Below are 23,427 nucleotides of genomic sequence, written 5' to 3' on the forward strand. Positions count from 1 at the left end.
GAGGTGGGAGAATTGCTTGAGCCCAGGAGGATGAGGCTGCAGTGAGCCGAGATTGTGCCACTGCCCTCCAGACTGGGCAACAGAGTGAGACCTTCTCTCAAAAAAACAAAAACAAAACAAAACAAAACAAAACAAAAACAGCCATGGAGGCACTAAACCCGGACTGATACATCTCTCTCCAGAAAGGATTTTTTTTTAGGTGGTTTATGGAGCTGCTTTTGGGGAGCCTGGAGACTACCTAAGAGGTTGATAGGGTGGCCCAGATAAACACACCAGGGTGACCTGCGGGACAGAGATCTGAGCAGGGCCAGCACCCCCGCCAACCCATCCAGGTTGCAACAGTGCACAGTCACATCCCCAGGAAGGGGCGGCCAGATCCCCCCTGCTCAGTGTTTGCCAATGCTTTTCTCTATAATAAGGCTGTGCTTTCAGTTCTCATTATGAAAATAATCGATGTTCCTTGCAGAAAAGCAAGCAGAAGAGAATAAATATTACTCTCAACTGGAACTCCCTGAAACAACCTCTTGGAATTTTGTTGCCCCGCATTGCACTGACACAGGAGCGTGCTGGGCAGCCCATGTGATTCCCTTCACACCACTTCCCTGGCATGGATGTGATTCCACAATATTTTAAACTTTAAAGCCAATGGGGATGATGATCACTGAGTCTGGCTCACAGGATGTTTGGAGGTCCCCAGGTTGGGGTGTGCCAAAGGCTCTGCCCAGTGCCTGGCACAGCAAATGCCCAGGTGGCTGCTGCTTTCCACTGAGACTTGAGGCTCCTGAGAGTTGGTGGCAAGGGGCTCAGCCAGAGCTGAAGGCTCCAGCCCATTCCTGTGCGAGGGCTCCTGGCACCTTGGAAGCACCGTGGGCCGGGGAGCCAGGCTGGGCTGGGTGTGGATCCCCGTGAGTCCTTGTCACTGTGTGACCCAGCTGGAAAGCATGGTCAATAATGTCTGGGAATTGTGAAAATTGTGTGAAGTGTCTGCACACAGTAGGTGCTCAGTAAAGGTTTGATGAGTGCGTAAATGAACAAGTGACCCGCATTCACCGTTGCCTGTGAGTTCTGACTGTGTCCTGGGCCCTGGGCCCCTGCAGCCTCTAACTTTGCCTCTTCGAGGAGCCAGGGTGGGTCCAGCCTTCAAGGCTGCCAGGGAGGGGGTGGGAGGCAGGGCCAGGGCCTCAGGGCCAAGGCCTGGGGCAGCCATTTCCTCAGGAGGGCAGAGAGAGGGGCAGGAGGACGTTCACATGCTCTGAGCGCCTACTGAGCACCAGGTGCGCTGTCGGTGCCTTCAGGTTGGCTCTCATTTCACCTTCGCAGTAGCCGTGTGAGGCAGGCAGAGTCAGCCCCATTTTACAGCCGGGGAAACTGAGGCCCAGTGAGGGGACGTGTCTTGTTCAAGGTCACTCATGGGCAGGTGAGGCAGTGAGATGCTCTCGGGCAGGTCTGAGGCCCTGTGAGCCAGGCTCAGGGGTGTGTTTCTGAGCATCGAGGGAGTGAATGAATGAATTATGAATGAATGAATGATTCCACCTGATGCCATGCTCATGCCCTGCCCACGCTCCTGTCCTGCAGTCTGGAAGGTAGCTCTCAGACCCCTCCAGAGGGGGAGGGGCACTTGGAATGGCCACAGTTCCGGGCCCACGTGCATGGAATGACTTGTTTCAGCCTCACAATCACTTACGTCCCATTTTATAGATGGGAAGGCAGAGGCACGGGGGGTTAAGGCACTAACCTAGGTCACACAGGTAAGTGACAGGACCAGGATTTGAGCCCAGACCTCACACTTAACGCCCTCCATGCCAGGTGCTGAGCTCCGTGCCTGCCGAGCCCTCTCATTCACCCACAGACGCCCCCCGGGACTGTAGTCAGCCCCATTCTCACATGGGAACACTGAGGCCCAAAGAGGCGAAGTGTCAGCCCAGCGAGGAGGAGGCAGGGCAGGCGGGGCCGCAGCTGTCTGGCCCAGAGCCCTGAGCTCCCCTCCACCCGCCCCCCTGGCTGGCCTGGGCCTTGGCAGAGTCCCCTCACCCCAGAGCTGGCTCCAAGAGTGAGTCCTCCTGGTGCCCTACCCAGAGGGCTCCCCATTTACCCTGGGCTCCCCTCAACAAAGACAAGACTTCCAGGCCCCACTGAGCCTCTGGAGCTTTGAGGAGCAGTGAGGGGCACCCGACCCAGAGTGGGGAGGGCCCAGCCCTCCTGGGAGGTGTGTGGCCTCCCTTGCGGGGAGCCTCACTCCCAGGGCAGGCCAGGAGTTCTGTCCCAGGAGGACAGGCCTCTTCGGGGGCCTCCTCCCAGGTTGCTCCTGCATTCGTGACAAGTTCGGCCCCTGTGAGTTGGGGGAAATTCTTCGACAGCTCCCTGGCCAGGGAGGGGACCCTCAGGATCCTGAAACACCCCTCCCACCTGCCAGTACCCGCCAAGATGGGTCCCTGATTTGCTGTGTGGCCTTAGACCAGTGGCTGCCCTCTCTGGGCCTCACTCCCAGCTGAGACGTACAGGCTCAGCCCCTGCCCAGCCCTGCCTGGCACCCGCTCGATCTGGCTGAGCTCCAGAGAATGGCAGGGCTGGGCTGTCACATGCTGAGCCACGTGACTGGCAGCGGCTGGGGGCTCCATCCCACACAGAGGACGGGGGCTCTACAGTCCCTCACCCCCAACCTAACTAATCACGGGCCACCAGTGTGGGCGTGGTCCAGAAGACCTCACCGCCCTCCCAGGTAGGCAGGGAGCTGGCGGGGGGGATGCCGTGATGAGCACCTCCCAGGTGCCACGTTGGCCCAGAGGCCCCGGGGCCAGGAGCTACGGAGACCCAGGGCACCAGGGAGACGGCAGCAGCGGCAGGCCCAGGAAGGGGCATAGAGGAGGCTCTTCCCCTACACCTGTCACCCTGTCCCCTGCCTGTCCACACCCACAGCAGCTTGCACATCATCCCCGCAGCATGCTGGCTCTGAGAGGTGTATCCGGGGCGGGCTGGGGGCAGGCAGGGACAGGCTTTGGCACAGCTGCCTGTGCCGAACCTGAGGAGGATCGGGACTACAGGAACCACCAAGGTGACACGTGGCACCATGACCACGGTCCTAAGCAGAGAGGGAGGCACTCCTCCTAGGAGGCAGAGGGGACATCCGGAACGGGTGCAGCCCCAGCTCTGGAGCAAGAAGCTCTGCCACACACACACCCCATGTTCACATCCCACCCCGTCTCTGCCCCCACTTCCTCATTTGTAAGATGTTAGATCTGGGGAAAGACAGGCTCTATGAATGGGGTGGCCCATGGGGTGGTGTGGAGGAACACGGAAGCACAGGGCGCTGGGAGAGGAGCAGGCATGAGGTGTGGTCCCTAAGATGGTATTTCTAGACTCCAGCCACCTTTGGGTCTGACCTCTTTGTTTTGCAGAAGGGGAAACTGAGTCTTGGGTAGGGTGTAGCAGGACAAGCCGCAGACAAAACTCCTCAGACGCTGGATTAAAGAAGGAAGAGGTTATTCGGCCGGGAGCATCGGCAGACTTGCGTCAAGAGTCAAGCTCCCTGAAAAAGACATTCTTGGCCTTTTTAAAGGCTTACAACTTTAAGGGGTCCACGTGAAAGGGTCGTGACAAATCGAGCAAGTGCAGGGAACGTGACCAGGGGCTACATGCATCAGCTAACAGAACAGAAAGTTTTGCAATGCTTTCTCATACAATGTCTGGAATTTACAGATAACACAAGTAGTTTAGGTCAGGGGTTGATATTATTATTATTATCACTTTTTTTTAACTACCAGGGCCAGGTGGCTGCGCCAAGGTCTTCTGGCTATTTCTCTTACTTCTGTTTTTTTTTCTAACTTTTTGCTTTCTCTCTTTCTTCCTGTCTTGTAAACCAGGCAAGGTGGTAGGAGGAGGGCAGCAGGAGTAGTAGTGGTCTCCTTCCTTAGGGGAAGCATTGAGGGAAGGCTGGGAGTGGGGGGTCGAGACTTCCTTGCTATTCTGGGCCATAACATTCCACATAATATTATAATATAATATAATTAATACAATAATAGTTCCCCACCCCACACCGGGATTCCCAGGGCCCACTGCCCCACTCCTCCTCCTCAGGCTGCCCCTCAGCTCAGAGCTCAGCCCTGCTGTGTGGCTCTAGCTTGGCGCCCTCTGGGCGTTGACTCCTTTTCTGTGGTCTGGGAGGAGATGTTGAGGCCCCTTAGGGAGGCGGTGGTGAAATCTTGGCTTGCAGCCTCCAGCCCGCCCAGAGCCAGAGTCAGGCATGAGGCTAGGGCAACTCCGCCCCCTCCGGGGGCTGGCCCTGTGTTGGACATTTCTTAACAGCAGAGCCACCAGGCAGAGCGGGACAGCCAGGAGGAAGGGCAACTTGGCAGAGCCTCAGGTACAGTATCCCGGGGAGGCTGGGGCTGTAGTGGGCCAGCAGTCGGGCCGGAGTCCAGCTCAGCAACTCCGGGTTACAGGCAGCCCAGGCGGGCCTAGCCACCAGCAGCTGCACTCAGGGGCCACCGTGTCCTGGTTGAGCTCATCTGCCTGCCTGCTGGGGGAGAAAGCGGAAGGAGGAGAGGCAGGTCTGGGGAGTGGCAGCGAGGTCCTGGGCACCCCCCTGGCCAGCAGGCACCCTTCCATTGTCCGAGCTGGGTTGCCACCGCCTCCTCTTCCTGGGATTCCCGGACACCCTCCAAGGGAACCAAGGGAACAGCTCTGGGTCCAGCTGCCCCAGGAAGGACTGCACGCCCCTTCCCCGCAGGGGTCAAGTATCCCTTCCAGCAACAGCCGTTTCCTGGGCACCAGCGTGCATGCCCAGTGCTGATGCGGGGATGTGGCCATGAATGACTCTGGGAATGAATCATTCTTAGCAATGGACTTTGTCAGGATCCAAGAAAGGAGTGACCAGCCAGCCCCGCCCCGCCTGCAGGAGGCACTTCTCATCCCAGGAACTGTGCCCCATCAGGGAGCCGAGGCTGTTCAGCCTCTTTGTAACCCGGAGCTGGGTTGGCCCAAGCCACAAACGAGGGGATACGCTGGTCCCTGGCTCCCCAAGGGAGGGGCTGCTGAGCTTTGGGAGACCTCACGAAAATCCAGCTTAAGGCCATCAAAAGACAAAATGACAACACATTTGGTTATAGATCAAATTGGTTTCTATTCATGCTTAGTGAATCTAGACAGCCTCCATTCTACAAAATGGAATGAGAGCTCCCACCAGGCAGTGGCGGAACAGGGGGTTGGTAAGACAGGAAGGAGGAAACAGAAAAATAGGAAACACCAAACCGCCTAATACCGGATCGCTGCAGACTGCTTTTTTTCTAAGGGGTAAGGCAGAGGGGACTCCTGATGATGCCGGCTCAGGTGAACTGTAATCTCCTGCTTCCCGGAGAAACTGGTCTGTTGTTTTGGGCTCTGTCTGCTTCCTTAAAGCTTCGGTTTGATGATGTGGCATTTGGCATGAGTGCCTCCATTTTGGTTTGGTCTGGTCTGTTGGGGCCTAGTACAAGAGCTCAGTTCAAAACCACAGCCTCTCATCATGTTTGTTTAATGAAACTGAACTGCAGGAGATCAGAATCGGAGACCCTGCGGTATTGGGCCTGTGGGTCCCCTGAAGTTGGCCTAGTGATCCCCGCCTTCTGGCTGCCCTGAGGGGGCTCCCCCAGGCCCTCTACCCACCATGTTCAGTCCCTCTGTCACCACATCCCTATCCCCAGTTGGGTCTCTAGGGTGATGTCCTTGTCTCCCCAACACCCACCCTGGATCAAGGCCCCTTCAGGCCCCTGCCCCAGGGGTCTCCTCCCCCAGCCCTCCTCTGGTACAACCATCCTCCATGGATACTGAGCACGTCCCAGGGTCCCAGTGCTTGAATTCCCCCAACAGTGGTATCGGTGCCACAGGCAGTGCCCAATTTTACAGATGGGAAAAGTGAATACAAAGAGGTCAAGCAACCTGCCCAAGGTCTCCTCACTCACACATGTGGTTGCTGCAGTTTAAACCCAGGTCATTGGGCCCCCAGGCCATGCCATGCTGGGAGGATGCTCTTAGAAGGCCCATGGTATAGATGAGGAAACTGAGGCAGGAAGAATGAGAGAACGGGCAGAGCCTCCGTTTCCTTGGAATCCAACCCACTTGACGGGCCAGGGTGTGAACAAGCAAGGGGGGTCCCTGCCCAGGGACAGTCCCTCAGTAGGACGGTCCCTGCTGTGAGGTTGGGGGCAGCGGCTTGGCCAGCCATTCACTCCCTGTGATATGTCAGCCCCGTTCCTCCCTACTCTGTTCCCAGAGCCTGTGGGCACCCGCAGCGAGCACCCAGGCTGGCATAGTGCCCAGCACATGGGCACCTGAGTATTGTTTTTAGAGGCCCGTGGCCTTGAGGGGAAGTGGCTGGTCCTGCCCCGGCCCCCAGGCCAGAGGAAACAGCCAACTATCTTCATCACCAAATGATGTGGCAACTACCCCCCACCCCAGAAGCTGCAGGTCTGGGCTAGATGCGCCTCAACCTGTGATGGGGGGCCACGCCCCAGAGACCCTTGGGCCCATCAGCCCCTGGACCTCAGTGGCTCAGCCCCAGGAGGCAAGAGGCGGTCTCAGACCCCCAACCTAAGCAGTGTGGGGAGTGGCAGCAATGGTGAGGAGGGAGGCCAAGGAAATGGAATCCAAACAGCAAGAGACCTCCCCTCGCCAGGCACCCCTCCCACAGCCGGCCTACCGGAGTCCACCCGGCCCTGGGTCTGGCGTCCAGGCCCCAGCCCAGTGTCCCTTCCCCCAAGGACTTGGCTGCCCATCCCCAGGGGACTGTGAGGGAGGTGGGAGCTGAGGTGGGTAGCCTTCTGCTCTTCTGGATTTGGGTTTTCCAGTGTGAGGAGCTGGGTGGCATCAGGCAAGCTCTGGCCCTCTCTGAGCCTTGGCCTCCATCTCCTTCAGTGGGGTGAATAGTGGTCCCTCAGTGGGCGGCCGTGGTGGTGAAATGAGCGAGGGCAGGCATGGGGATCACACTCCTTACGACCTCACACTGTGGGAGGGGTGCCGCGGGGGTGGGCTTGGGGGCCCCCAGCCCAGTGCCTGATTGAGGAGTTCCCTATTCTGTGTGTCCACAATGGCTGCCCAGCACCCTCAGGAGGTCACAGGCCCAGGATCCCCCCGATCTCAGGCAGAAGGCGGCCTTGGCTTCTCCACTTGCCAGGGTCCTGCCCAGCTCCCCGTCCCCCACTGGGCACTCCCTGGGGGCCTCGGTCCAGAGTGAGTGACCCATAGGAGCAATGCCAGGGCTGGTTGCCCTGTGGGAGAGATGTGTCCTGTGGCCCTGGTGAGTTGGTTTCAGTGTTGCTAGGAGGGTTGCTGCAATGTTCCATGCAGAACTCCATCCCCCACAGAGCTCCCGGCCCACGGTCCACCATTCACGTTAGGTGCCTTGCATTTTTGTGGTTTCTGCAGAGATTCTTACAAAAGGCGAGGGAGGTGCAGGCGTGGTTTGCCTTTGACCATTGGCAGAAGTCTGAAGGTGAGAGTAGAATGGAGAAGGACCCAGGAGAGTGCGGAGTTGGGGGATTTAAATATTTGCAGGCTATGTAGCAAAACACCCAGAGCTGACCTTTGTCGAGTACTTTCTGTGAGCACAACAGCAAATGTTTTATGCAGCGTGATGTCATTTAATCCTCACGATGACACCAGGTGCCATTAGCATCCCCATTTCACAGATGAGGAAACCAAGGCAGAGAAGGTGAGTGACTTGCCCAAGGTCCCACAACCAGTAAGAGGCAGAGCCCGGAGACAGACCTCATGGCTCGAGAGGCTGTTTCTTGGCTCCTGGGTCTCAGTCCTGCTCCCGTGACGAGCCATCCACTATGGGGACCGTGGTGCCTGTCCTGGGTGCGGGCAGCTGCCCAGCTTCTCCCAATCAGAGCAGGAAGATGGTGGGTTCGGCCTGGCCCCCCCAATTTACTCCAGCTGAGGGCTGGCCTGGGGCTCCCGACCAGGCTCTCAGCAGCACACTGGTCCAGCAGGGCCATCCTGCAGACCGGAGCAGGTCCCGCCCTCAAGGTGGCCACTTCACAATCACCCACAGCCTTGTGCTCACCGATGCTGGCCCTGGGCTCAGAACCGACTGTGTGGTCTCATCATTAGCTGGCAGGTGCCATCACTACGCCGGTAACATGAGAGGCTTTGAGCACTAGGTCTCAAATAAGTAGGCACAGAGGGGCCTGCCTCCCAGTCTAACGAGGGGGAAGTAAGGGGGATGTGGACAGGGTTGGGAGGTGGGTAGAGTGTAACCAGATGTTTATCACATGGCACAACTCAGAACGGTGGGGAGCAGAGTCAAGGGGCCACTGTGACAGTGGATGAGGGCATAATCTGGGTGGGCTGCCTGGAGGAAGCATCAGCCAAGCTGATATCTGGAGGAAAGGGACTCGGAGAGGGAAGGAGAAAAGGGTCCCCACAGGTCCTTGGCACCAGGCCGAGGAACGAGTGCGTCAGAGTGCTCCTCCGATGAACTTCAAGTAAACAGGCAGGGCTCAGGGGAATGTCTAGGCCCCTACCCTGCCTGCCAGCTCTGGGTGGCACCAGCACGGAGGCAGGAACGCCCTCTCCCCTGCACTGATCCTCTCCCCCACAGCGGTTTCCACCTCCTAGCACCACAGCCCCGGCAGGGTGGGCAGCAGGGCCTCCAGGGGGCCCGAGGTGTTCTCTCCCTCTTCCTGCGGAAGCTGAGGCACAGGGAGAGGAGGCTACTGCCCACTGGCCTGGCCTCCCTGGGCAGTGCCCCCAGGCTGGGGACAGAGGAAGACGGAGAATTCTGTGTCTGGAGTGCTCCAAGGTGGTGGCCATGGTGGCAGTGGGTGGGACACCCCCTCTACTCATCAAGCTTCTGCTTACCCCATTCAGGCTGGCAGGGGTGAGGCCACCCCGCCTCCAGGAGGGACATCAGGGCAGGGCAGAGGCCATGGCTTGGGGTTAATTTCTGTGCGGCAGGAAGAAGCGTGGCGCTCTGCCTGCCTGCTCACCCTCGGGGGCTGTGGTGGAGCAGCTGTCCCCAAGCCCACACCCAGTCCTGCAGCCGCCTCCAGGTCCATGGCAGAGGGGAGTGGTGCAAAGGTCTTCATGTGTGTCTGGGAGTGCTCACTGTTGGGTGAAAGGGGTTGCTGGCAACCTCAGTCCCTGTGGGGTCATCTGAGTGGGTCCCTGTGTGTGTATAAGGTAGAGGTGTCTGCTAGCCCCTGTGGGTGCAGGCAGGTCAGGAGTGCCCAGACCCTGGGGCGGCTGGGTGGTGCCCATGCAGGAGGGGCAGCCCTGGCCACCCAGTTCATGCCGCCCCATCTGGCAGGATGGACCCCTTTGAGGACACGCTGCGGCGACTGCGGGAGGCCTTCCACGCGGGGCGCACACGGCCAGCTGAGTTCCGGGCTGCGCAGCTCCGAGGCCTGGGCCGCTTCCTGCAAGAAAACAAGCAGCTTCTGCACGACGCACTGGCCCAGGACCTGCACAAGGTGGGCTGGGGTTGGGGGTATGAGAGGGTGCACTGGGGCAGGGGGGCATGGAGGGCAGCTGGGACAGCAGGGGATGAAGACAGCTGCGCCCTCCATGAAGTGGGGCTAAAAGCAGCTCCTCCCCTAGGCCAGAGCCGCTCTTGCACATTCATCCAGTCACTCATTTCTGTATTCATGCAGCAACTATCTGCTGGGCACCTACTATGTGCCAGGTACTGTTCTAGGCTCTGGGGATATAGCAGAGAATAAAACAAAGTTCCCACACCTACGAAGCTGACCTTCTGTCAGAGACAATAAAACAGCAAATAAATAATTGCACAGCAAGGCCGGGCACAGTGGCTCACACCTGTAGTCCCAGCACTTTGGGAGGCCGAGGTGGGCGGATCACTCGAGGCCAGGAGTTCAAGACCAGCCTGGCCAACATGGCGAAACCCCGTCTCTACTAACAATACAAAAATTAGCTGGATGTGGTGGTGGGCACCTGTAATTCCAGCTACTCAGGAGGCTGAGGCATGAGAATCGCTTGAACCTGGGAGGTGGAGATTGCAGTGAGCCAAAGTCACACCACTGTACTCCAGCTTGGGCAACACAGTGAGACTCCATCTCAATAATAATATTAAAAATAATAATTACACAGCATGTTGGGTTGAAATATGTGCCCTGGAGACACACCCAGGGTGAAGGGGAGAGAGGGGGCCAGGATCAGGGTGCTGTTGTATATGTGGGGGTCAGGGAAGGTTTCTCTGAGAAGGGGGCAGAGACGTGAAGATGGAGGGGGAGGCTCCCCATGGACGCTGGGGAGACGGCAGTGGGCACAGCATGTGCAAAGGCCCTGAGGCAGGAGGTGCTGGGCGTTTCTGCTTGAGGAGCAGCAAGGAGGTCAGCATGGCTGTGGGGGGTGGGAGAGGAAGAGACAGCAAAGATGAGGTCTGGGGTATGGGCCACACTATGTAGGGCCTTGGAGGCTGTGAGGCCTTGGCCTTCTCTCTGGGTACTGCAGGCATCATGGCCTCTGTCTGGACCCTGAAGGCCTGGGGCCTCAGCCCCTCCCAATCCCAGGGGAAGCCAAGGCAGAACCCCAAGAAACACACTTCTACCAACCCCTCACCCATCAGGGCCCATGCACCTGCCTGCCCCTGCCTCAGGACACCTGCCCCTGCCTCAGGACACCACCTGCCCCTGCCTCAGGACACCACCTGCCCCTGCCTCAGGACACCTGCCCCTGCCTCAGGACATCTGTCCCAGGGGCTGCCCCCGGCTACTATTCTCTGGACAAAATGTCTCCTCCCTTTGCCTTGAAGGCCATAGTGTTCAGACCTTCCCCCAGCCCATTGGGTTCCCTGGGGACTGACTCCCCCACCACCACTGAGCTTCTGCCACGGGCCACCTGCCAGCCTTCATGAGACTTGACCTGACGTCTGTCTGGTCCCTTTTCTCCCTTCGGCTCAGATTCCACCTCCTGCCTTCCCATCCCAGCTGCAGGAGCGGGGCCCTACAAAGGGAGCAGCAGCCCAGAACATTCAACCTGGTCCCTCCCTCTGGCCCTGGTCAGCCCCCATCCCCACCCTCAGCAAGCAGCATCTGCCCAGCATCACGTGCACCCTCTCAGTTAACACCTTGGTGAATCTGGTTGGGCAACCATACCCAGTGGCCCCCAGAAGAGGCTCAGAGAGAGTGTGTTCTTGCCCAAGGGCATGCAGCCAGGAAGGGCAGAGCCAGAGTTTGAACCTGGCTCAAAATAGCCCAGTCTCCCAAAGTCAGGTTCCAGGTGACCTAGGAGGCGTGGTGGGCAGGCCACCAGGCTCATGGGGCCAGAGCACAGGCTGTGGGAAAGTCCGTGTGGAAGGCACCTTCGCCCAGCCTCGGTGGCTGGGAGGTGCTGGTGGGCGTGACGTCTTCCTCCCTCTTGGGGCTGAGCGGTAGCCCTGGCCTTGCCCCTGGTTCGCTGAGTGACCTCAGGCAGGGCCTCCCCTTCTCTGGGCTTCGCTGGTCCTCTGGCCCATCCAGCACCCCACTGGCCCATCTCCCTCTGCCCTGACCGAGAGAGCCTGCACCCCATAACCTCAGGCGCTGCCTCAGGCAGGGGACAGCCTGGCCCCAGTGTCCCTGACCTGTTCTCCAGCAGCCTGCAGCCTGCTGCCTGGCTGGTCTCTCCTCCCTTGGGGTGCAGAGGGCAGGAAGCACTGGCTAGCCGAGAGCAGGACAATGTCCCTATTGATTCGAGTCTCCTCACTCCTGCTTAGAAGCCTGACAGTGGCCCTGGCCCCTGGGCTGTGGGAACTGACCGCATTTACCTAGGGGTGGCTGTGCCTGTGTCTCCTGCAGACCAATCTCCACCCTGCTCTTTGGGAGGCCGAGGTGGGAGGATTGCTTGAGGCCAGGAGTTCAAGACCCACCTAGGCAACATAGCAAGACACTCTGCAACAAATCAAAAAACAAACTTTTTTAAAGTTAAAAAAAAAAAACAAAAAACCCTAAGTCAGATCCCATTCCTGCTCTTCTCAGGAGTCCTTCCTTGCCCGGCCGCCTGGCCCCCTCACCTTGCCCACTCTGCTTCTTGCTAAAAAGGAGCAGCACAAGCTCACAGCCACCTTGGGGCCTTTGCAGCTGCCAGGGCCTCTGCCCACAGTATGCCGCCTCCCAGTACCCACGACTTGCTCGTTCCTTGCCTTCAGGTCACTGCTCCAATGTGACCGCCGCCTGGAGACCTGCACTGACCACTTTGTAAAAACAGCACACACACACACATGCTCATGTGGATGTATACACGTGCACACCTGTGCACACCCACAGCCACACGCTCCAGCAGTCTCCACCCCCACCCTGCTCCGTGATTTCCCTAGCACAGCCGCGTCCTAATGGAGCCGCCAGGGTTCTCACCTTCATGTGGACCGACTGCCCCCTGCAAGGTCGGCTCCAGGGCAGGTCCCTCTGTTTGGCACAGAGACAGCACCTCACACAGGAAGCACGCACTGAACATGGAGTGAGTGAACGAATGAATGAAAATGAATGAATGAGTTGTGGAAGCAGGCCCTGCCTGGAGGAGGCTGTGCCCTCCTGCCCACTCTGGGAGTCCTGGCCCACCCTGACCCCACCCACTTCCTGCAGTCAGCCTTCGAGTCGGAGGTGTCTGAGGTTGCCATCAGCCAGGGCGAGGTCACCCTGGCCCTCAGGAACCTCCGGGCCTGGATGAAGGACGAGCGTGTGCCCAAGAACCTGGTGAGCCGGCTGGGCTGAGGCAGGCGGGGGGCTCAGGGGATATTTGCTCCCACAGGGTGGCCCCTCTGGGTGGGAGCTGGCTGCTGAGGGGCCGGGGTGCTGAGCACTTAATTTCTTCCCCGGCTCCCGGCCCAGGCCACGCAGCTGGACTCCGCCTTCATCCGGAAGGAGCCCTTTGGCCTAGTCCTCATCATTGCGCCCTGGAACTATCCCCTGAACCTGACGTTGGTGCCCCTCGTGGGTGCCCTCGCTGCAGGTGAGAGCTGGGCCTGCCCCTTCCGGCCACCCTTCCCCGCTCGAGGCCTCAGGGCCACCCATGGATCCCAGAAGGACATGGGAGAACTGGCCCAGGTGGCAAAGAGGACTGTCTGGTCCACCGTCCCCGGGCTGTGTGGCCCTGGGCCCGTCAGGTCACCTCTCTGAACCAGGTTCTGCGTCTGAAAGTGGGTGAGGCCGATGCCTGCCCTGCAGGTGTGTGGAGACCAGGAGTGGGCTATGCCTCCCCCAGCTCTCTCCCTGCGCTGCCCTGCAGGGAACTGTGTGGTGCTGAAGCCATCAGAGATTAGCAAGAACGTCGAGAAGGTCCTGGCCGAGGCGCTGCCCCGATACCTGGACCAGGTGAGCAGGGCTGCCGGGCAGGTAGAGCGGGAATAGGCAGGGCTCAAGGGCTGAGCAGCCCCTGGCATGGAAGGCCGAGTCCCCACCTCAATCCTGCCTCTTCTGAGTTGTGTAAACTTGACCAAGTCACCGCCCCTCTCAGCCTCAGTTTCCCTCTGAGGAGCAGCGAGGGCAGCCTGTTGCCCAGGGGTCCCGTGTCTGTCTCCACTTGGCCCTGGCATCACCCCCTCCAGCGCCAGCCGGACTCCAAGCTGGGCCTGCCAATGCCAGGGAAACTTGGGGAGCTCCCTTCTCCCCACTTTGCCTCCACCCAACCCTCCTAGAGCCCTGGCTGGGTCAGGCCAGGCAGGGCGGAGTCAGGGCAGGGTCCAGGCAGGGCGGGCTGCTCCCTGGGCTCTCAGAGCTGGGGTCCCAGAAGGAGCCTCGCCCATCCCGCCTTGCAGAGCTGCTTTGCCGTGGTGCTGGGTGGGCCCCAGGAGACGGGGCAGCTGCTGGAACACAGGTTCGACTACATCTTTTTCACAGGTGAGGCTGGGACAAGGGTCGGGGCAGGCTGGGGTCGGGGAGGACAGCTGCTCAGGGGTCCTGTCCCTAACTCTGGGAGTCCACAAGGGAGACTGAATTCTCCTCTCTCTCTCTCTGGACCAGGCTGGAAGCAGTCCTGGACCCCTAGGACCCCTTAGGAAGGGATGGAGTCCCATGTCCAGGGCCAGCCCACCGTGCCAACCACAGCATCAGGAACCATAGCCTCTGCCCCCACTGCCCCCAGACCCTCATACATGACCCCACTGCCCCCAGGCTCTTAGACACCACCCTACTGGTGCCCACAGCCCTCTCTGCAGGCAGATGAGGGACTGGGCCTCAGCGTCCTGCCCAGGGTCACCCTGCTGGCCAGGATGGGGACAGGCTGGAATGTGCACACAAGCCCTTGGTGAAATCCACGCCAGAGGTCACTTTTTTTTTTTTTTGAGACAGAGTCTTGCTCTGTCACCCAGGCAGTGGCACAATCTTGGCTCACTGCAACCTCTGCGCCTCCTGGGTTCAAGTGATGCTCATGCCTCAGCTTCCCAAGTAGCTGGGATGACAGGCATGTAGCACCACGCCTGGCTAATTTTTTGTATTTTTAGTAAAGGCAGGGTCTCACTATGTTGCTCAGGCTGGTCTCGAACTCTTGGCCTCAACCAATCCTCCTGCCTTGGCCTTCTAAAGTGCAGGGATCACAGGCATGAGCCACCACACCCAGCTTCGAGTTTTTGAGCTAGTGAGGGGCAGAGGGAGTGGGAGGAAGACAGTGGTGCTGGCAGGCGAGTCTGTGCCTTACAGGTTGAGGCAGTCATGGGGAAAGGCCCGGGAGGATTGACCAGGCCACCTCCCAGCAAAGGCAAAAGGAGCCCCGGAAGGAACTACAGAGCCCAGGAAGCACTGTGCCAGGATGGGGCAGGGGTGAGAGTAGAGAAGAGACAGTGGCTCCTGCCGGCTTTAATCCTTGACCACAAGAGGGAGACATGCCAGGGCCATCCCCACAGATGCAGCAGCGTGGTCCCGAGTCAGGTCTGGAGAGGAGGCCTTGAGGCCCAGACAGGGCTACGGCAGAGAAGGCTGTGTGCATGGGGAGACTGCTGGGCCCCTGGAGGCCAGCACAGAGGAGAGGTGAGGCCGAGCCAGGCAGGACATGGGGACGCCTGCATCAGCCTGGGCCAGTCCACCTCAAGGGTCAGGAAAAAAGGTCTGGGCAGGTGGCAGAACTTCCAGGTTTAGGTTTAGAGAAGAGAGACCTGAATGCCACAGACAGAGCTGGACTCCAGCCTTGGGTGATAAGGGATCCCCGAAGTTTCCAAAGGAGATGGGTAGGGAGGGGTTCCATGCAGCATTTTGCAAAGAGTCCCCTGCAGGGTAAGCCAGGGTCAGAAGCAGAGGTGGGAGGAGCCAAGGGGCTTGGCTCAGGACCCTGGGGGCCGATAGCAGCCATGTACCATTCCCTCCTGAGACTCTGTGCTTAGGAGCTGGTCCTGGTGAAAGATGAGGAGGGCCCTGGGCTGCAGGGTGGCAGTGAGGAACAAGGAAAGGCCAGGTGAGGGCTGGTGCCCGCTGACTCCACCACCTCTCCAGAGAGGAGCGGGCTCTGGGCTGGGCCATCCTGCCTGGTCCCGGTCACTGACTGGCCACTCTGGCTTCCTTCCACGCCCAGGGAGCCCTCGTGTGGGCAAGATTGTCATGACCGCTGCTGCCAAGCACCTGACACCTGTCACCCTGGAGCTGGGGGGCAAGAACCCTTGCTACGTGGACGACAACTGCGACCCCCAGACCGTGGCCAACCGCGTGGCCTGGTTCCGCTACTTCAACGCCGGCCAGACCTGTGTGGCCCCCGACTACGTCCTGTGCAGCCCCGACATGCAGGAGAGGCTGCTGCCCGCCCTGCAGAGCACCATCACCCGTTTCTACGGCGACGACCCCCAGAGCTCCCCAAACCTGGGCCGCGTCATCAACCAGAAACAGTTCCAGCGGCTGCGGGTGTTGCTGGGCTGCGGCCGCGTGGCGATTGGGGGCCAGAGTGACGAGAGCGATCGCTACATCGGTGAGTCCTGCTGCCCCTACCACAGCCCACCTGGGCCAAGACCCCTCCTCACTGGAGGGCCCACAGCTGGGCCACCAGTCTGGACTCGCACCTGAAACCCGGCCCCACTGCCAGAGCCCGGCCTTGAGCCACGGCTCCGGTGCCATGATGCCGTCTCTGTGCTTCTGAGCCTGTGGCCCCACGAGGCCAAACTCTGGTCCCTCAGCCTTGGATTCGCTGAGCTCAGATCCCAGGGCTCCAGGGCCCAGGGTGCTAAGATGAACTCCCATCCCACCACCAGCTGTCCTGAAAGGCCGTAACCTCCAATTCTCCGAGCCTATGATCCTCAGGTTCTAAACTCCGACGGCCCCATCCTGAGCCCCCAGTCTCCTGGGCCGTACGGCTCAGCAGCTCAGGGGACACTGCAGCTGCAACATTCCGGGACGCTGTTGCCTCACGAACTCCAAGGTTCTAAGATCCCATCACCCCTGACTGTGAGACCAAGGTCGGAGGATTCTCTGAGCCCCACAGGCCCTGAGTAGGCTGGGGAAGCCCTAGGGTCCCTTCTGGGGGGCTGTGGGGAGACTTTCTTCCCTAAACACTCCAAAGCCTGAAGCCCTGGGAAGTCAGACCTTGGGATCCTCGCCTGGAGCCCTGGCCCGTGGCCCTGTCCCCACCTCTACCCCCACCCCTGGGGGCGGTCCTGACTCTGGCCCCGGGGCTGAGCCGTCTCTGGTGCCCGCAGCCCCCACGGTGCTGGTGGATGTGCAGGAGACGGAGCCTGTGATGCAGGAGGAGATCTTCGGGCCCATCCTGCCCATCGTGAACGTACGGAGCGTGGACGAGGCCATCGAGTTCATCAACCGGCGGGAGAAGCCCCTGGCCCTGTACGCCTTCTCCAACAGCAGCCAGGTGGGGGTGAGGGCTGGACAGGGTCAGGAACCTGCGGTGGGCAGTGCAAGTGGTGGCAGCAGAGGGGCCACCAAAATCCAGTGGCTTCAGGACTTTGGGATGGTGGTCCTCTTGGCTCCATCTGCCCACTCTCCTGGAAGCAGCTGAGCCTCACCCACCCCAACCCTGTACCCAGTCTGGACCCCACTCTCCTAGGCCTTCAGTGGGTGGCTTCCCGGGGTCTTCTCTAGGGTCCAGTGTTTCCTCTAGGTCAGCCCCTGCCTTTGTTCTTCTTACACATCGGGGCCTGGTGGCCACAGGACCCCTCAAGCCTGACTCTGAAGGCACAGGCAACGAGTCGGGGATGACCCAAAGGTGCAGGTCCAAGAATGAGCCCTGATCCCCCACCCCTGCTCAAGCTGCAGAGGCAGCCTGGGAGGCCCAAGGGCGGAGTCCTCAGATTAAAAAACACCAAGAGGTACCAGCAGTCCCTACCCACCCTCCCCGGCCCTCAGCCAGTTCTTCGATTCCCTCCACTTGAACTTTTTTTTTTGGAGTGCGATAGTACAACCTCGGCTCACTGCAACCTATGCCTCCCGGGTTCAAGTGATTCTCCTGCCTCAGCCTCCTGTGTAGCTGGGATTACAGGCGTGTGCCACTATGCCCGGCTAATTTTTTGTATTGTTAGTAGAGATGGGGTTTTGACACGTTGGTCAGGCTAGTCTTGAACTGCTGACCTCAGGTGACCCACCTGCCTCGACCTCCCAAAGTGCTGGGATTACAGGCATGAGCCACCGTGCCCAGCCACTTGAACTTTTTTTAAATAAACTTTGTATTGGGAAATACTTTTACATTTACAGAAAAGTTGCCAAAATGGTACAGAGAGTTCCCATGTACCCCACACCTAATTTCCCCCATTTAATGGTGCTTAGATGGGTCAAAACTAAAAAAGTGATGGCAGGGCTGGGTGCGGTGGCTCACACCTGTAATCTCAGCACTTTGGGAGGCCGAGGTGGGAGGGCTGCTTGAGCCCAGGAGTTTGAGACCAGCCCTGGCAATATAGCAAAACCCCGTCTCTATGAAACATTTTTTTTAAGATTAGTTGTGCATAGTGGCACACACCTGTAGTGTCAGCTGCTCGGGAGGCTGAGGTGGAAGGATCTCCTGACCCCCCCAAAAAAATATGTGACAGCAGTGCTTTACTATTAACTACACTCCAGACTTTATTTGGATTTTGCCAATTTTTCCACTGACATCCTCTTTCGGCCCCAGGATCCAAGCCAAGGTCCCACCTTGTATTAATAAGCCTCTCAGCTTGAGGAGTGCTGGACAAGTCTCCTGTAGAACATTCCCAGCCTCCCGTGTATTTCTCATGATTAAAGAAGGGTTACCAGTTTTAGGAGAGAATCCCACAGAGGTGAGCCTGCCTCTCACACCACAACAGGGGCACCTGAGATGCACACATGGCTAGTGAACCTTCACTACTGGGTCAGGATGGTATCTGCCAAGGTCTCCCTGGGAAGCTACTATTGTTTGTTTCTTTATTATTTGGAAGCAAGTCTCTAAGGCTACCTCACCCTCACCAGGTGGGGGTAATTAAGCTCTCTGCTGCTCTATCATATTGTTAGTTATTATCTAGTTATTTTATACAGTCTTTTCTTATTCCATTTGTGGTTTGGTGGAATTCTGTTGTATTGCCATTTGATACCTTTCTCTTCCTCCTTTGTATGATTGTTTTATAGGGCCTGCGAGTTTTGTACTTTTGTGTGTATTATGGCAAATACCAACTTGTTTTTATGTTAAGATTCCTTTGAGCATTTCTTGCAGGACTGATCTAGCAGTGATAAATTCCCCCAGCCTTTGCTTGTCTGGGAAAGGCTTTATTTCTTCATCTACGAAGCATAGTCTTAGCTGGATACAGTATTCTTGGCTAGCAGCAGTATCTACATCTATTTCCCGGAATTCTGTAAGAAAGATTCATCTCTTGAATTGTTTAGTTAGGTCACTATGGATCAGGTATATTTATTTGACTCCAGGGGCTATAATCCAAGGTCGTGTCGTTTGTCTGAGGCTTGGGCTCAGCAGCCCATATAAGATGTCCCAGCCTCTTGGGTTGTGACCACCTCCTTCCCCTCTGGTGCTACAAGCAGCTCCAGGCTCATCTTGTATCTCCCCTGCTTCAACTCCAGAAGCAGCCATTCCTCCAAGGAGCCCTGCTTCATCTGGATACTTTCACCTTTAGAAAACTCTACAGAGGTTTTTTGACAGTGGAGTCATCTGGCTTCAAACTTTTCTGACCAGCCAGAACTGATCCCAGGACACACAGCCACACCTAAGACACAAGTCATGCACAAGGTGGCTTGCCTGTACTACATGGGACGCCCTCTGCTGCCTTCTGCTCCATCTCCTCCATCTACTGCCACTGCGATTGTGGGTAATGCTGGTCTCATGCCATGAAGTGATGTCTGAATCCACTGGGGGGAGTCCACTTTCCCCACATCAGACAAGCCCTGACCCAGCTGTGATCAGAGGTTCACAGTGATTGCAACTAAATATACCAAAGTTTTTGTGCAGCAACAATTTAGTGTCTACCAATCTTTTTTTCCTTTCAGTCTTCAAATAAGCCTACAGATTGAGGAAGAAGGTCCTTTATTAAGTCAAGCAAGGGCCAAGCTTCTGTTTCTAAAGTGCAAATCTGACCACATCATTATGTTTTCGTGTCCCTGTGCTCACACCACACAGCCCTTCAGCCTCCACTCTGTCTGTGGTGCCCTCTTTGCCTGAACAACTTCTGTCCCTCCCTGTCCCTCCACTCAGCAGGCACATGACACTCCTCCCCTGGGATGCCTCCCTACTGTCCAGCACTGCCCTGCTGCCACTACACCCTCCATGTCCCCAAGCAACACTAGGTTTCCTGACCCTACCCCCAGGCCTAAGAGTCTGTGCCCCCAGCATGGACCACACATGAGCAGACGTCCAGGAAACAGGTCCCAAGTTGGAAGCTCCATGAGGAGCTGCTACACAACCCCCTGCCCCACTTGTACCATCACAGGCCCTTCAGCTGACACGGTGGCCTCAGACCCTTTCTGAGGCAAGATCAGTGTCACGGAGTCCAGCACGGAACAGGCTCTGGGTCCTGAGGATCCTGATGGGGCTCAAGGCGGCCTCACGCACATCCTGTTCTCTCCCAGGTGGTCAAGCGGGTGCTGACCCAGACCAGCAGCGGGGGCTTCTGTGGGAACGACGGCTTCATGCACATGACCCTGGCCAGCCTGCCTTTTGGAGGAGTGGGTAGGTGCCTGCTACCCTGCCCTTCTGTTACCATTTGGTCAAACTGCAATAGTGTTACCTGCATACATTCCTGCCAAAGCACCCCAGCCCCACCTCACTGTAGAGGGACAGGCAAGGAGGCCTCACCCCAGAACCCGCATCCTGCTCCCCACCCCAGAGGGTCTGAGTCCAACCTGGGCAACACAGTGAGACCCCATCTCAAAAAAAAAGTCTGCAGTGGAGGCTTCTAGACCATCTCTGCACAGACACACAATTTAGTGAACTTTTAAAAATACCACACAACTATGATCACACTGCCCACTGAGATGCTATTTGCTCTTCTCTCCAACGGCATGACCTGGCATCTGCCCCTCAGCAGCAATGCCGCCGGCGTCCTTTACTCCAGGGCAGCTGCTCCTCTAACCCCATCCCCCCTCCAGCTCTCAGTACCACACCTCCCCACCCTGAGAGGCCTGGATGAGTGCCAATCCTCCACCCCCCAGAGCAGCCCCCATGCCACTGCAGAGTCCTGGCCTCTGAGTTAGGAAGCCTCAGAGATGGTCCCAGCAATGCACTGAAGGCCCTGTGGCGCAGGTGACACCTCCCCTCTCTGAGCCCACTTCCTCCTCAGTGAACAGTAGGCCCCGGGCAGGTGACAGGCAGCCCTGCCACCTGTCCACACTCAGCACCAGAGTGAACGATGGCAGGGCCAGGCAAGCTGCCTCAGGTGGGTCCACGCCCTTCCTAGAGGGCAGCCAGGGCCACAACAGTGCCTGTGCTGCTGTCCTGGCTCAGCTCGAGTTTGGGTGGCTGCCCCCGACCCCACCTAGCTGCCTCCCCAGCCCCAGCCCCAGCCTCCTCAACCCACCTCCCTGCCCTGGAGGAGAGTCAGGGCTGTCTGTGGGCACATCTGACCCTGCTGCTCCCTCAAGAAAGCCTCCCCCGGCTCCCAGGGCCCCGAGCCGACCCTTCTTGGTGGCCGTGGCCCCACCCCGGCTCCCCCGCCTGCTGCTCCCACAGCCTGAGCTCTGCCCAGGTCCCTAACACACCGCATGGCACCCACCTCTAAGGCTCCCCAAGCCTGGGTCCCTCTTGCCCCCACCCACCCTCTTCCTCTCATTAACTGCATATCCCTGGAGCTCACTCACTGCAGGAAGCCCCCCAACCAACCCCACTCCACCCAGGCTGTGCCCTGGACGCCCTGGCCTGGGGCTTCGTCTGCCTCCCAACCTAGACACTGAGGAGAGTTCATTGCACACAGCACCTACTGGGTCCAGGGGTTTCAACATCCCCTCAATCCTCACCACAACCCTAGGAGAGAGGTACCCTTGTCACCCCACGGCAGAGGAGACTGAGGCACAGTCCAAGGTGACACGGATTGTTTTCAGCAGGGCCAGGGTTTAACCCCTGGCAGTCTGACTCTGGAATCCATGCCCTTGACCACCATCTGCCTATCTTGCCCTGGCATCTGGTGTCCCCAAGGCTTACTGAGCTGGTGTCAAGCTCAGGGCTAAGCCCTTTACCCACAGTGCCTCACGATCAGCCCACTGGACAGATGGGGAAACTGAGGCTGAGGGGTGAAGTAGCCCGCCTAGGCCCCACTGTCTGTGACTGGGAGACCCCCAGGGCCTGACCACCTGTGTTCTCTGCCACTGTACAGGTGCCAGCGGGATGGGCCGGTACCACGGCAAGTTCTCCTTTGACACCTTCTCCCACCATCGCGCCTGCCTCCTGCGCAGCCCGGGGATGGAGAAGCTCAATGCCCTCCGCTACCCGCCGCAAACGCCGCGCCGCCTGAGGGTGCTGCTGGTGGCCATGGAGACCCGAGGCTGCAGCTGCACACTGCTCTGAGCCCTTCCCCAGGCCCAGGCCAGAGACCACCATGACCGCTGTTGCCTGCGGCTGGTGAAGACGGGGCCTGGGCCCCAGGGACCAAAGAGGAAAAGGATTGCCAAGGCTCCAGGGCACCCCTCAAAGCAGCACCTGCCTCCTCCCTCCTGGGTCTTCCCTCTCCCTGCCTCAGCCTCCTCCCTCAGCTGCTCCCAACCACGAGAGCTGAGGTGGGAGGCATGGGAAACAGTGCAGTGACCCACCCCCTGGCCCCGCACCAACCACCCATGTTCAGGAGAAAAGGACAGACATGGCGCCTCTGAGTCACCCCTCTCCTGTGGGGCGGGCGTCCGAAGGGCCCTGGCATCTGACTCAGACCACACCATGGAATCACTGCATCCAAGGCCATCCCTGCCCTCTCTGAGTCTCAGTTTCTCCATTTGTTCAGTGGAGAGAATTAACCATTGATACCTCCTGGCTGGGTGCGGTGGCTCACACCTGTAATCCCAGCACTTTGGGAGGCCGAGGCAGGCAGATCACCTGAAATCAGGAGTTCAAGATCAGCCTGGCCAACATGACGAAACCCCGTCTCTACTAAAAATACAAAAATTAGCTCAGCGTGGAGGCGCATGCCTGTAATCCCAGCTACTCAGGAGGCTAAGGCAGGAGAATCGCTTGAACCCAGGAGGTGGAGGTTGCTGTGAGCCGAGATCGCATCACTGAACTCCAGCCTGGGTGACAGAATGAGGCTCTGCCTTAAAAAAAACAAAAAACAAAACAAAACAAAACAAAAAAACCTCCTGGGACTGTTGCAAGGATGAAATGAGGGATTGAGGGATTGAGGGATTGGGGGATTGCTGAGCTGGAGCTCCAGGTGTCCTATCTTTTCTCGGTGGGTGGCACGGAGCGAGGCCACCTCCCTCTTCTCTCCAGCCAGGTGGGGCTGTAGTTATGCGATAGGGTCTCCCTTCCCTCCAGACCATGCCAGAGGAGCTTGGAACTCTATCCTCACGGTGCCCACTACAAGTCATACTCTTCCCCATCCTGCTCATCCTCCTGGGCCCCATCCACTCAGCCAAAGCAGAATACAGGGTTTCCTGTCTGACAACCCTTCTCACCTCCCAAGTCCCACTTTTGAACAAGTTGATGATTCTGAAACCGGCCCAATTTCCTAACGAGCCGGATGCTTGAGAAACCTACATTTGGACGATGACAGGCAGCTCCTGCGGCCTGCGGGCCATCTCCTCTTCCTTGGCTCCTGCTTTCTTTTCAGACTATATCAACCTACAACTTTAGTCGGGGAGGGGGAAAGGGGTGGACCTGAGTTTCGTCTCCTGTCTCTCTGGCTGATGTCACCTGAATAAAGCCTTCTTCCCTGGCAATACTTACATCTCGGTGATTTGCTTTCTGTGCATCTAGCAACAGGACTCTGGACCAAGCCCCTGGCATTGGGTAACAATTCTATAATGCTGCAGGACTTCCCCAATCCACGCAGGAATCTCCGCAGGCATGCATGCAGGAATCGCCTGGTGAAGGGCCAGGGTCAGGTGTGGGCCACCATCCCAAGACCTCCCTTCTCTCCAGGGCCAGCCCCTC

The 23,427-nt window shown here is 58.4% G+C and overlaps 1 protein-coding gene across 2 annotated transcripts; it reads left to right on the top strand.

Annotated features, from left to right (window-relative positions):
- Positions 1 to 4,294: 4,294 nt before the first annotated feature.
- On the top strand, positions 4,295 to 23,213 carry ALDH3B1 (aldehyde dehydrogenase 3 family member B1). 2 transcript variants are annotated; one of them, XM_032153678.2, is made up of 10 exons: positions 4,295 to 4,360; positions 9,287 to 9,449; positions 12,558 to 12,668; positions 12,804 to 12,924; positions 13,201 to 13,286; positions 13,730 to 13,811; positions 15,475 to 15,861; positions 16,586 to 16,752; positions 19,923 to 20,022; positions 21,662 to 23,213. In XM_032153678.2, exons 2-10 carry the CDS (start codon positions 9,288 to 9,290, stop codon positions 21,850 to 21,852), a joined length of 1,407 nt encoding a protein of 468 aa, XP_032009569.1. In that variant the 5' UTR covers positions 4,295 to 4,360; position 9,287; the 3' UTR covers positions 21,853 to 23,213. The 2 variants fall into 2 exon arrangements, with proteins under 2 accessions (XP_032009569.1, XP_032009571.1); XM_032153680.2 differs by lacking the exons at positions 4,295 to 4,360; positions 12,558 to 12,668; positions 12,804 to 12,924 and having other exon boundaries at positions 9,397 to 9,449; positions 21,662 to 23,203.
- Positions 23,214 to 23,427: the final 214 nt, after the last annotated feature.

Source organism: Hylobates moloch, unplaced genomic scaffold, assembly GCF_009828535.3.
Source record: "Hylobates moloch isolate HMO894 unplaced genomic scaffold, HMol_V3 SCAFFOLD_5, whole genome shotgun sequence".
NCBI lineage: Eukaryota > Metazoa > Chordata > Mammalia > Primates > Hylobatidae > Hylobates > Hylobates moloch.